General features: G+C 38.8%; 1 protein-coding gene across 1 annotated transcript in view; it reads right to left on the bottom strand.

Annotated features, from left to right (window-relative positions):
* Window positions 1–6,735: 6,735 nt before the first annotated feature.
* Window positions 6,736–14,669, bottom strand: part of Psmd12 (proteasome 26S subunit, non-ATPase 12) — a 28,834-nt gene continuing 20,900 nt past the window's right edge. Inside the window, exons 9-11 of the mRNA XM_015504837.2 lie at window positions 11,919–12,093; window positions 8,422–8,499; window positions 6,736–7,315 (exon numbers count right to left, since the gene is read on the bottom strand). Coding sequence (XP_015360323.1) covers window positions 7,106–7,315; window positions 8,422–8,499; window positions 11,919–12,093 — 463 coding nt within the window. The 3' untranslated portion in view covers window positions 6,736–7,105. The remainder of the gene's footprint in view (window positions 7,316–8,421; window positions 8,500–11,918; window positions 12,094–14,669) is intronic.

Here is a 14,669-nt window from a genome sequence, read left to right as displayed (position 1 = left end):
GAGAGCTGGGTAGTATGGTGATTTAATTCCTACTTTCTTCAGGAATCTCCATACTGGTTTCCAGAGAGGTTGTACTAAATTGCAATCCCACCAAAAATGTGAGTGTATGTTTTTCTCCACATCCTCACTAACATTTACTATTATTTGTGTTCTTAATAATTGATCTTCTGACTGGAGTGAAATGAACGCTTAGTGTGGTTTTGATTTACAGTCCCCTGATTCCCTGCACCATCTTTAGGTAAGAGTAAGGATATTCTTGAAGGAGTGGGTCACTTCAAAAGATCAAAGACTCAAGGGAATCCAGGATCACAAGACTCAATTTTGTTTTGCAGGGGAGGGGGGTGATGATGGTGACTGAACTCAGGGGCATTTGACCACTGAGCCACACCCCTGGCCCTATTTTTTGTATTTTATATAGAGACATGGTCTCACTGACTTGCTTAGCACCTCGCTTTTTTGCTGAGGCTGACTTTGAACTTTCCTCCTGCCTCAGCCTCCCAAACCACTGGGATTACAGGCATGCGCCACCATGCCCAATACAAGACCCTTGAGAACATGAATCCAGAAGTCCCGCCCGCTGTCACCTCAGAGTCTCCCTCTTTTTCAGTCCATCAGGGAGTTGACAGTAGCGTAACAAACTAGCTGAAGTTGACTATCCAAACTTTCCTGAAACGCCACTCTTGATAATTCTGAGGTCTGATCATCAAAACTTTTTGTATACTATAGATGAGCCTCTATAGGCTGCCGAGGGGTGTCCTCTGGTTTTCACACTTAACCATCAATGTCTAATTAATCACTCCGAGTGTTTCTTTTTCTCAAGTATTGACTGCCCCAAGAAACAACCATTCACTTCCATTTCTTCTATTTCCACAGCAATTCTTTTGGGTACCAGGAATTGAAATCAGGGGCACTCAACTACTGAGCCACATCCCCAGCCCTATTTTGTATTTTGTTAGAGACAGGGTCTCACTGAGTTGCTTAGCACCTTGCTAAATTGCTGAGACTGGCGTTGAACTTGCGATCCTCCTGCCTCGGCCTCCTGAGCTGCTGGGATACAGGTGTGCACCACCGCCTGGCCTCCGCAGCCTTTCTTAAGGGCCTGTGTATTCTCTTGCAGTAGTCATCCTAATTCACCACTGGTGAGTCTGAACAATTGCATCTGTACAGTTCACCAGGGGCCATCCATGCTCCATCTATTACCAGCAATGGCTCTCGCTGCCAGCTAGCCACAGGGCGATCTGGTTACAAAATCCCATTGTAGAGTCAGCATTCTTGGGTCACTTCCAGCATCAAATGAAATAGGTCCAGTTCCCCCCAAAGCAGACACTGAGATAGATATCAGCACCAAGGGAGCTTACTAAAGCTCGCCTGGGAGGTCAGCACGTGAGCCAGGGAAGGAAGGCGATTGGGAAGAGGGAGAAGTGGAACCACATGGTGGTTGTGTAACAGAGGCCTCCATCAATGTTTCAGGGTGATTCTCCAGAGCTGGAATGACCCCTCAGGGTTTTCCCCGATTGCAGCAAGACACCTAGTACTTATATCCTTATATTACCTAGTCACTGGCTGAGAGGCAGCTCTTAGAGCTGAAGGTAACCCCAGGGAGTGGGGAATATAGGCAAAGACAGTTGTGTCACTAACCCTCCAGGAATAAGCATTTCAGTCTGGAGGAAGACCATCTGGGCAATGTCACAGTGTCCACTAAATAGAGCCCAAAACACAAACCAAACAACAATAAAAACCAAGGGAGGCGCAAGCCTGTGTCCCAGCTACTTAGGAGGCTGAGGCAGGAGCATTGCAAGTCCAAGGTCAGTCTGGGCAACTTAGCAAGACTCAAAAGCAAAATTAAAAAAAAATAGGGTCTGGGCATGTGGCTCAGTGGTAGAGCGCTTGTATAGCATCCTCAAGGCCCGGATTCAGGGTTCAATTTCCTGTAATAAAAAAGAAATTACAACTGAGGGAAAGTGTGACTATTTCCTTCTAGTGAAGTCAGAAGGGCCTGGGGGTGGAGAGTGAATTACAAAGGGAAGCTGAATCTTTGATCTGTTTCTGAGAAACGGTGCAATTCAGACTGTTATTGAAATTCTTCATATTTGAAGAAACCAAGGTAATATGGGCAGCTACAACATGGGAAATGTTTAATAACTTCATTATTTTTATAATTTTTTTGAGATGGTGGTCTTGCTATTTTGCCCAGACTGGCCTCAAACTTCTGGGCTCAAGTGATCCTTCAGTCTCAGCCTCCTAGGCAGCTGGGACTATAGCTGTGTGGTTCGTTCTAGCAACTTTGCTTAAATCTTATGCTTTAGGGTGGATTTACTCTGATGGGGGAAAAAATTCCTGGGTAACTGTAAAGTTGGAAGTTGAGGATTAAACAAAATTCCAGCAAGGAATGACAAGGTTCAAAAAGGTTAATAGGTTGCATAACAATTGAACTCAATAAGCACTTAAGTTTCTACTATATAAGTGACAGACACAAAGATAGATATGGTTCCCAACCTTATTTTAAAAAAAAGGAAATGGCAAATGATAAAAATTTTAGTCTTAAAAAAAAAAATCAAGATCCAAATTAGCAACATTGCTTTATAGTCACTCAAAAATTGACAGCATTTTTCTATGTCTCAGGAGGCAGCACAAATTCAGACTTTCAAATCACTAAAACTCAAAATTGGTACTGAGGGCTCACACTGTGGCTTCACTGTTACATTTAATTCACTCATGATTATTAGTTTTGGGTGGTACTGGGGGTTGAAAACCCAGGAACTCTTATATCCCAATCCTCCACCCCCCTTTTTAAAAAATGTTTATTAGTTGTTGATAGACCTTTATTTTATTTATTTATATGTGGTGCTTAGAACCAGTGTCTCACACATGCGAGGCAAGTGCCCTACCACTGAGCCACAACCCCAGCCCCTCTCTACCCCGCTTTTTGAGACAGGATCTTTCCAAATTATTGAGGTTGGCCTCCAATTTATTATGACCCTCCTGCCTTAGCCTCCTGAGTTAGCTGGGATTACAGGTGTGCCACTATGTGCGGCCAAAATTAAAAAAAACAAGTTCAGTTCTTTTGTATCGCTTTATTATTAGTGTTCTTAGGAGTAGTTCTCAAAGTGTGGTCTCTGGACCAGACTGCTTGAGTATCATCTGAGAACTTGGTAGAAAAATCAGGGGCCTCATCCCAGACCTGCAGTCAAACCCAGGTTGAAGCCCCAAATCTGTGTTTTAACAAGCTCATGGTTGCTCTGACGTGCATTAATTTGGAGAGCCACTGGTCAAAGGCATAAATAAGGTACAACCTAAGTCATCAACCCTGTGAGAATTTAAGGGGGAAAAGCCAATCGGTTGACTTTTGAAACCTGCACATAGATGTTTATAGCAGATTAATAATAAGTTTGCAAGAAAATAAGATGTCCATCCATAGGTGAGTGGATAAACCAAGTACCATTGACAATGTAATATTATTCAGTGCTTTAAAAAAACAAAAGACCCTGAGACAATGTGAGGAAACAGGAGGAGTGGGAGAACAGCTCAGTGGTAAAGCTCTACTGGGCTAAATCCCTAATACTGAAGGGGGGAAAAAAGAGAAACTTAAATGCATGTTACTAAGAAGCCAATCTGAAAAGGACCACATACTATCACTCTGTGGCATTGTGAAAGACAGGTATGGAGACAGTAAAAATATCAGTGGGATGGGCTTGGTGGCCCACCCCTGTAGTCCTAGCAGCTGGGGAGGCTGAGGCAGGAGGATCCTCAGTTCAAGGACAGCCTCAGCAACTTAGGGAGACACTGTCTCTTAAAAAAAGGTGGGGAGGTGGTCTGGTAGAAAACTCAGGTGCCTCATCCCAGACCTGCAGTCAAACCCAGGTTGAAGCCAAAAAAAAATCTGTTTTAACAAGAACACCCCTGGTTCAATCTCTAGGACAAAACAAACAAACAACAACAACAACAAATCAGTGGCTGCCAAGGACTGGGAGAGGTGTGAACAGAGAACACTTTGGAGGTACTCAAAATAATGCTGATATGGTAATTGTGGATGCACACCATCGTACATTTCTCTAAACCACAGAATATACATCAAGAATGACTTCCAACGTCAACTGTGGATTTGGGGTGATGTGTACAGTGACGGACTGTAACTAGCACATCACTCTGTTGGGGTGCTGATGATGGGGGACCGTGCATGTATGGAAGGACTACAGGGGACATTTTGTACCTTCCATGCAGTTTTGCATAAATCTAAACTGATCTAAAAAATAAAGTCTCAATAAAAAAACCAGAACAAAGGTTTCTCAAGAGAGGATTTTAGAAAGATAAAAATCTGAAAATTATCTACGGCTTTTGTTTTAAACAGTAAGAGAACTGACCTTTTTAAAGTATGAGTTTATTCTCTAGGTTTTCTTTAATACCCACAAATTTGTTTTTTTTTTTTTTTAATTTTTAAAATTGTTTGTATGTGGTGCATGAGGATCGAACCCGGGCCGCACGCATGCCAGGCAAGTGCGCTACCACTTGAGCCACATCCCCAGCCCCTACCCACAAATTTGTATTTTTATTGCTGCTATATTCAGAAGCTAAAAACAATTAAAAATATGTACTTTTATAAAATGCTTTTAACACCTACATAGAATGGAACTATATAAATTTTAAATTATGTTTCTCAATGATTCAATAATAAACATATGGAAAATGAAGGTAATTACAGAAAGAGCTACTGGGTTTTAAAACATTATTTGGAAATGTAAGGTAACTCATTAAAAAAAAAAAGGCTCATCACCTACCTGCTAGTTAATAAATTACTGAAAATTATCATGAATCAAGAACAATCTTCCTTGTATCTAAAAGAAAGTAGTTCTGTCCTCTCATAAACTTTTAGGTCTGAAGTATAAACAGGATTCATGTAGGTTTTGAACATCTCAAATTTTGAATACCTTATAATAATTATTTATTTAAGACTAAGAAACTGGTAAATAATAAGTCCTCTTGATTAATTTTTGAAAAGGGCAATAAATGAATGAGATTGAGATTTGGTCACCAGGACAGTTACAAATGGCACCAAATCATAGTCCATGAAGAGCCTAGTTTGAGAGTATGTTTAATGAAGACCAAAGAAGAATATTCGGGATCTTTATAGTATCATTTAGCCAATCTAGGTTTGGCAGGCCCAGAGGTGATGAGTCCTGAGAAAGCTGAAGTTAACAAGATGCTAGATTCACATTAGCTCCAACTTCACTCACAAATCAACAATGCAAAATGACTTTTTCTATCCTTTTCATTCAAAAGAAAATTAGAACCATATTCTTATTGCTGGTGTGAGCTTCTGTTTCTAAACTTGCCATCATTTTGGTTAGCTTTTTAAAGATAAGTGAGAGCAGATGTTGATGCTATTAATGTGACCAGTGCATTAAATTTCACAATAAAAATTATTCTATAAGTCATTATTCACAATGACTCAGGACACAAATATTACAGAGGTCCCACAACTGTCCCAAGCCCTGGGATCATGAAATAGGATAATTTAGTGACCATTAAGTGGGAAATTATGAAAAATGTCATTTCTAGAATGTAGTTTTTCTTTCATTTGGGTTTTTAAAAATAAGTAGACCTCACACTTTCTTCATTTAAACCTCATTTTCAGTAACTTTCTGATGGTGTTCATTTTCACATTTTCTTTGAAATAAATCAAGTTTTTAAAAAATGTCCAAATTTTGCTCACAGTAATTGATTTCAAATGTTTCTTTTGACAGTAGAGTTTTTAATTCCGTGGGGAAAAAAAAAATTGACAATACCATTTTCTATGAGGGTGGCCTGAAAGTATTTGTCATTTTCTAAGCATGAAAAAAAAAAAAAAATTAGATTATTCTGAATCATATAATGGAACTGAAGCTCCTAAAGAGATAGTGAATTTGTAATATTAATGACATAATTAGACCTATAAATAAAAGCCATAAGGAAGCCTTATAAAAATGACTGCTACTTTTAAGTCCATACAAAGAAGGTGGGGTGGTGGCAGAGGACTAGACAAAAAAAAAAAAAAAAAAAAGAAAAAAAAGTCACCACCCTTACATAGGATAAACCCAGCAGCCTGTGTTACCAAGAGGTCACTTGGTTTTGTTAAATAAGTGGTCAAGGGAAGAGAGATAAAAATAAGCAAATTACTGTGATTGAAAACAGTCTGATTAAAGAAAAAAAATGCCCACCATATCACTCCATCCATCTAGGGATTTCCTGCCATGATACCAAATCAATGCCAATACAAATCAAAACTCTATCCCAAATGTTTTTGTGGGCCCTATGCAACGTTCTCAATATAAGTCACTGACAGCTTCACAATAATTTAACATCTGGGTATGAATACACACACCTGTAATTCTAGCTACTTGGGAGGCTGAGGTAGGAGGAAGGCAAGTTTGAGGCCAGCATGGGCAACATGACAAGACCCTATCTCAAAGAAATTTAAAAAAAGTGGCTGGGGACATAGCTTATAGCTTAGTGGCAGAACACTTGCCTAGCATGTGCAAGGTCCTGAGTTCAATTTTCTGTAGTGCAAAAAATAAAAAAAATAAAGGACCCAAAACAAAAACTGCTTGTCAATGGGCTGAGGATGTAGCTCAGTGGCAGAGCACTTGGCTAGCATGCCCAAGGCCCTGGGTTCAGTTCCCAGCACCAAAACAACAACAACACAAAAAAACACTTATCAAATCACTACCCACAAATCATTTAGAAGCAGAGGTAACCATAGAAAGTAAACACACATATACTGCTTTTATTATTATATAGTTGTTAGTTGAATGAAAACAAATAGCTAAAAAGTTTTCCAGTGATAGAAAAACATACTTGGGTAAGTTATGGCACAATTTTTTTGTGTATTCAGACAACAGAAATGTGTATTTGTGCACCAACTGCAAATGCAGAATTAATGAAACTAGGGAAATGAAAGGTCAAAAGGAGCCTCAAACACATCCACTATTTTAAGATTTTAGATAAAGAAGCAGAGAATAGAAAAAAAAAATAAAAAAGAAAGAAACCAACATATACACCATGATAACAGTCTTTTTTTTTTTTTTTAATGACTTCCTATTTCATCTCTTTTCTAAAAGCATTGGGACCCTTACTGTAGATTATGTATCATCTCCTCTTTGGCTATAAGGTGTGTAGTTTTGTTAACCAGAGACATCAATGAGTTCAGTTTCTGAGACCAGTCATTTAATAAATTATTGGGATCCTTGGGTCTCTGGAAGTTGATGATTCCTGCCAACCTATCTACTTTAGCAAAGATGGTCTTGTTAACTACTAGATTTGAGAGAAAAGCCTCTGACTCCTGCAAGAAAAAGACAAATTGAATTAAGACAGAATAATTACACATGATAAAGAAAACTTAAGGAAAGCATTTTAAAAATTCTTCATCCAAGAACATACAAGGCTAAAATCCATTGACTATAAAATGATAATGTACTTATCCTAACTAATGTACTTATTGTATGACAGTCAAAGGTATGAAGGGAACCTCAGTCTCTAGGGGGTCAGGGCTGAGTCGCATGTGCATTTCTCCAGACTCAACACCACTGGTGCAGGAGACCAGAGCCTTGGCAAAACGCATGTCAGTTAATTTCCTTCTCTATGTTTCCCCTTGAAAGGCACTCTGGTATAGCTTGTTGCCAGTGTAGAATTCATGCTCTACCATCTGGCACATAGCCATGGGTAAGACATTTTGCTTCTAAGACTCTAGTATCCTCATCTGTGAGAACTGTTCCCAGATTTTCCTACAGAATGGGCTTTCCAGAGCATCACGCACTGCCGGATATTTGTGTGCTAGTGTTCATTCTGTCAACGTGAAACGCAAACCTGCTCCTCTAAAAGCCCTTTTCAGGTGAACTGTAGTCAAGTCTTCCTCAGTTTTTTTTTTTTAGGTGCTTAGGATCGAACCCAGGGACGTGTGCATACTAGGAGAGTGCTCTACCACTGAGCTGCAGCCACAGCCCCTCCTCACATATTCTATTGATGCAGTTCATTTTTGTGGAAACCTAAGCATATTTATTATATATACATGTCAGACTTCAAATTAGTCAATGTAAAATTAATATTTAAGTGAAAGATTTTTTTGGGGGGAGGGAAGTGATAAGGAGTATTTTGGGGATTGAGCCCAGACCACTGAACTATAACCCCCGTCTATTAAATGTTGTGAGCCACATCCCCAACCTTTTTTATTTTTTACTTTTGATGATATTTTAATTAGCATAAATAATATCAGTAAAAAATTATGACTTAGGCTATTTTTTGGTACTCAAGCTTGAGAAACTTTCTATCACTAAAACTTACAATTAATAAAAAACCAAAATTCTTTTTTTCTCATTTAATGTTTACAAGTTGACTGATAAATTAACCAGACAATGATGGATAACCCAGACAATGATGTTTACTACTTACATCAACAGACAGATCGAGAAGTTGTGCCATCCTTTTCATTGTTATCCGAGTATAATATTTGGCCATTATTCTAATATTCTGGTACAGGACAGAGGGCAGGGAACACATAACAGCTGTTAGTAAGACTGAAAGTCCATTCATTTTCACATCCAAATAAGTTTACTTAAAATTTCAGACTCAAAGCTTTTATTTTTATATAACCTGCCACCAGAAGGAGGCTGGTTCTAAACTTCAAAAACAAAAATAAATGTGGACATACTTTGATTTCTGTAGTTATCTGAGAACTATTGAGTACTTTACACAACTCTTTAAATACAGTTAAAATCTATGCTTGTTTTTAACTAAATTAATGATTAAAAAATGATCAGAGAACATCTTAGAATACTTTACCTACTTAAAGGTAACTTTCAAGTTTTCTAATTTCTGTGGAAATGACACTGGAGTTAAGACATAGAGACTCCCAGTTATTTATATCAGTGTTCTTAATAAAACACCAACACTTGCAAGGAAAAATTAGGCAGAGTGGAGAGCAGAATGGACTCATCTCAAAGCAGGCGAACCTGCGCCTGTACCAGGGCTGACAGTGACACCGACCTCCCTGGAAGCCAAGCTGCACTTTAGGCCCCATCTTTCCCATCACCCTTTAATTGCACCAGTGGCCACATTCTCTATCTTCTCTTCCTTAAAAAACTCCATACCATCTTCATTCACATCCATATAGCCCTTGATTTAACTAACCTTCTCATCTTCAGTATTTTTTTTGTGTGTGGAAGTGGGGATTGTAGGATCTTACTGGGGGTGCCCTACCACTGAGCCACATCCCCAACCTTTTTTTATTTTTTACTTTGAGATAATGTCTCACTAGGCTATCCACACTGGCCTCAAACTTTTTGATCTTCCTGACTTAGCTTCCTGAGTAGCTGGGGTTACAGATTTGTGTCATGGTGCCCAACTTCTTGTTATCTTTAAGCCCAATCTCCATATGCACAGAGGGACTCTGAAAATATAAGCCTGGATACTTTTTGTGTGTGTGTGGTGCTGGGGATTGAAGCCAGGGCCTTTTGCATGCAAGGCAAGCACTCTACCAACTGAACTGTACCCCAGCCCCCTGGACATTATATTCTTACTTAAAAGTTTTCACTACCTGAGTGTATAAAATGTGCATGACCCTTCCCACGCCTCCTTCCTTCCAAAAGCCCTGATGCCCCTGTACTTTTGCTCAGACCACCTCATCTGCTAAAATAGCAACTTTCGGGCTGGGGATGTGGCTCAAGCGGTAGCGCGCTTGCCTGGCATGTGTGCGGCCCGGGTGCGATCCTCAGCACCACATACAAACAAAGATGTTGTGTCCGCCGAAAACTAAAAAAATAAATAAATATTAAAATTCTCTCTCTCCCTCTCTTCTCTCACTCTCTCTTAAAAAAAAAAATAAAATAAAATAGCAACTTTCTCTTGTTTCATAATCACCTCTTCCTTTTGTAAATCTTACCACACTCATCAATTTGTACGTTATCTAGTGTGACCCTTCCTCAAGGTAGAACCAGTCAATTTTCTCCTTATGCCCCAATTGACTTGCTACATACTTTCACTATAATATCTTAATATTTTTACTTATAAATACTTCTTTATTTAAACTTTTAAGAAGCTTCTTCCCATCCCACCCACTGGTACTGGGTATCTCTACCACTGAGCCTCATACCTAAGCCTTTTAAAATTTTATTTTGTGAGAGAAACTTGCTAAGTTGCAGAGGCTGGCCTCAAACTTGTGATCCTCCTGCCCCAGCCTCCTGAGATGCTGGGGTTACGAGGATGAACTACCGTGCCCAACTGACTTTTAAGCTTCCTGATGTAGGGGATGGTATTCTTTTATTTAGTTGCGGGGGGGCGGGTGATATGCGGGAGATGGTGGTATCATGGATTGAAATCAGGGGTACTCAACCACTGAGCCACATCCTCTGCCCTATTTTGTATTTTATTTAGAGACAAAGTTGCACTGAGTTGCTCAGAGCTGAGGCTGGCTTTGAACTTGTGATCCTCCTGCCTTAGCCTCCTGAGTCGCTGGGATTACAGGCATGCGCCACGACACCTGGCTGGGGATGGTATCCTATTCTCCTATGTGCCCCAACACTTTGTATTGTATCTGGCACATAGACGGCTCAAAAGAATATTTCTTATGTGAATGAATCAATATTGACACAATTCTGTGAAGATCAAAGTTCAATTTTAAGACATATTACCCATTTTCAAGATAAGCAAGTAAGTATTAGAGTAAAAACATCTCTTTCCCCCATTCTTAGGAAATGCCTTCTGGTGTTTGTTTTTTTGAAACAGGGTCTTGCTATGCTGCCCAGGCTGGGCTCGAACCTGTGATCCTCCTGCTCCAGTATCCTGAATAACTGGGATTATAGGTGTGTTCTACCATACTCAACTCTTTCTGGTTTATACACTATAAAATTTTGTCTTCCTCAAATAAAACATTCTAAAATACAATTACCTTTTCTGAAAAGCCAAAAATAAGAGGAAAAAAAAAGATAAGATAGAGGACACACTATGGGAAATAAAGAGCACACATCTAAACAATAAACTTTATACATTACTACTACCTAGGGCATAAAGGGGAAACAAATCCTAAGGTGAAGAATTAAAAACATAACATCCTACTAATTAGAATTTTAAAAAATCCTGAAGAATCATTTGATTACCAAATTTAAAAACTAATATTTTAGCTGAGTGTGGTGGCGCATGCCTATAATCCCAAAGGCTCGGGAGGCTGAGGCAAGAAGATCACAAGTTCAAAGCCAGCTTCAGCAAAAGCGAGGTGCTAAGCAAGTCAGTGAGACCCTGTCTCTAAATTAAATACAAAACAGGGCTAGAGATGTGACCCGGTGGTTGAACGCCCCTGAGTTCAAAAGAAAAAAAAAGTTTAGCCAGGTGCAATCGCACATGCCTATAATCCCAGGAGGCTTAGGGAGGAGGAGGCAGGAGGATCACAAGTTCAAGGCCTTCCTTAGCAATTTAGTGAGGCCCCAAATAACTTAACAAGACCCTGTCTCAAAATTTTTAAAAATGATTTTCTTAAAAAAGTGCAGGGGTAGAGGATGTAGCTCAGTGGTAAAGTGCTCCTGAGTTCAATCCCCAGTACTTTGAAGGAAAAAAAAAACCCATGGTGGCATGTACCTGAAATCCCAGCTACTTGAGAAGACAAAGCAGGAGGATTGAGTGTTTGTGAGGCCAGTCTTGACAACACAGCAAGACTGTCACCAAAAAAGAAGGAAGAAAAAAAGAAAAAATTTTAAGTGGTACGGTGTTCGCCACGTGGCTTGGAGGCCAAGGCAGAAGGATCACAAATTCAATGCTAACCAATCAAAAATAAAAAGGGTAGGACATGGCTCAGTGATAAAACACCTCTGGGTTCAATCCCAAGACGATGCAGAAAAGTAAATTCACTAGTTGAAGGTTAAAATAAAAACTGGCATCTCTATCATGCAGATTCTTACATGTTCAACAACTCTGTTCTTCAAGTCTTTCCACCTTTTTTCACCTTCTTCTGTAGAAGCAAAAACATCAGTTGCAGGACTCTCAAGGGAACCTTTCCTTAATTCCATCCCATAGTCTTCAACAAGTGTGGACCAACGCATCAACTCCATTGTAGTAAAAAGCTTTAAAAGATCCCTGTGAATTATAGAAAATTTAATATTCTAAATCCATCAAAATGAAGGTTTACCATCCCCAATCCAAAAATCCAGAATCCAAAATGCTCCAAAGTCTGAGATCTTCTGAGACCTGACATGATGCCACAATTAGAAATTCTAAACTTGATTTCATACATTTGAAGGCAGGTTGTGATAATTTTAAAATGCCGAACTTATGTGTGAATAAGTGTAAGAAAACAACTGATTTTTGGTAGTACAAAAAGTCACAGGAATAATGGTGTGACAGTGTCACTTTTGCTTTCTGATGGTTCAATATACATAAACTTTGTTTCGTGTACAAAACTATTAAAAATATTGTTATGAGCCAGGCATGGTGGCATATACCTGTAATGCCAATGACTCAGGAGGCTAGGTCAGGAAAGTCACAAGTTCAAGGCCAGCCTTAGCAACTTAGCTAGACCCAGTCCCAAAAGAAAAAATAAAAAGAGCTAGGGATTTAGTTCAGTGATAAAGTGCCCCTGATTTCAATCTCTAGTATCCCACCAAAAAGTTGAGTTTAGGGGCTGGGATTTTGGCTTGGTGGCAGAGCACTTGCCTTGTGGGTGTGAGGCACTGGGTTCGATCCTCAGCACTACATAAAAATAAATAAGTAAAAATATTGTGTTCATCTACAACTAAAAAAATATTTTAAAAGTATGAGTTTAACGTACTCAAATCAATAAATGTAATTAATTGAAAGCCACATCACAATGAATGGGGAAAAGCCAAAAGCACTTCCTCTAAAATCAGAATAAGACAGGACGTTCACTCTTACCACTCCCATTCAATATAACACTAAAAATTCTAGCCAGAGCCAGCACAGAAGTGCACACCTGTAATCTCAGTGACTCAGGAAGTTGAAGCAGGAGGATCGTAAGTTTAAGACCTGCCCTCAGCAACGTACTGAGACCCAGTCTCAAAAAAAAAGAAAAGAAAAAAGAAATTCTAGCCAGAGCAATTAGGCAAGAGAAGAAAATAAAAAGAATAAAAACAGGAAAGGAAGAAGTCAAATTATCACTGCTTGTAGATGATATATATGATCCTACACTCAGAAGATCTAAAAACCTCCACCAGAAGGCTATTAGAGCTAAATAACAAATTTAACAAAATAGCAGATACAAAATCAACATACAAAAATCAATAGCTTTCCTATATACCAGAAATGAAGCTGTTGAGACAACCTAGGAATAAATTTAATCAAGGAGGTGAAAGACATGTACAATAAAAACTATAGAACACTGAAGAAATTAAAGAACACAATAGAAGATGGAAAGAACTCCCATGTTTATGGATAGGCAGTATTAAGATTATTAAAATGGCCATATTACCAAAATACAGATTCAATGCAATCCCCAATGACATTTTTAACAGAGTTTGGGGAAAAAAACAGTCCTAATATTCATGGAAGAATAAAAGACCCAGAATAGCCAAAGCAATTCTAAGCAAAAGAAAACAAAACAAAAATGATATTGGAGGCATCATATTACCTGACTTCAAATTATACTACAGAGCTATAGTAATAAAAACTACTGGCATAAAAATAGCACAGAGTGTGAAACAGAAAAGATGACGACACAGAGACAAACCCACACAGATACAGTAATCCTTGACAAAGGTGCCAAAAATATGTTGGCAAAAAAGATAGCCCGTTTAACAAATGGTGCTAGGAAAACAGGCTATCCATATGGAAAAGGATGAGACTATATCCTTCTCTCTCATCCTGAGCAAAGAATTAACTCAAAGACCTAGGAATTAATCCAGGAACTTTCCAGCTCCTACAAGAAAATGGAAGGTCAATATTCCAACACACAGGTGGAGACAAGGTTCTTTAATGGAACTCCTAAAGTTCAAAAAATAATACCAACAATTAATAAATGGTACAGCATCAAATTAAAAAGCTGCACAGCAAAGGAAACAAGAATATAAAAACAGAACCTACAGAATGGGAGAAAATCTTTGCTAACTACTCTTCCAAAAGAGGATTAATAACCAGAACGTATAAAGAACTCAAACTTCCAACAAAAAACCCAAATAACCTAATCAGTAAATGGGCAAATGAATTGAAGACACTTCTCTAAGGAAGATATACAAATGGATAAAAAACACATAAAAATATCCTAAACATCTTTATCAATCAGGGAAATGTAAATCAAAACTGCACTGAGATTCCATCTCACTCCAGTTACAAAGGCACCATCAAGCACACAAACAATAAACTCAGTGTGGTGGTGCACACCTGTAAATCCCAGTCACTTAGGAGGTTGTGCAGGAGGATCACAAGCTCAAGGGCAGTCTTGCAACTTAGTGAGATCTTGCCTTAAAAATTAAAAAAGGGGGCTGGGGATGTGGCTCAAGGGGTAATGTGCTCACCTGGTATGCGCGGGGCGCTGGGTTCAATCCTCAGCACCACATAAAATAAAATAAAGATGTTGTGTCCACCAAAAAAAAAAAAAATTAAAAAAGGCCTGGGCATGTAGCTCAGTGATAATGTGCCGCAGGTTCAATCCCTAGTACCAAAAGCAAAAAAAAAAAAAAAAAAAAAAAAAAAAAAAAAAA

Source organism: Marmota marmota, unplaced genomic scaffold (genome assembly GCF_001458135.2).
Source record: "Marmota marmota marmota unplaced genomic scaffold, marMar, whole genome shotgun sequence".
Classification (NCBI taxonomy): domain Eukaryota; kingdom Metazoa; phylum Chordata; class Mammalia; order Rodentia; family Sciuridae; genus Marmota; species Marmota marmota.
Note: the sequence above shows the minus strand (reverse complement) of the source record. Positions and strands in the feature narration are given on the sequence as shown.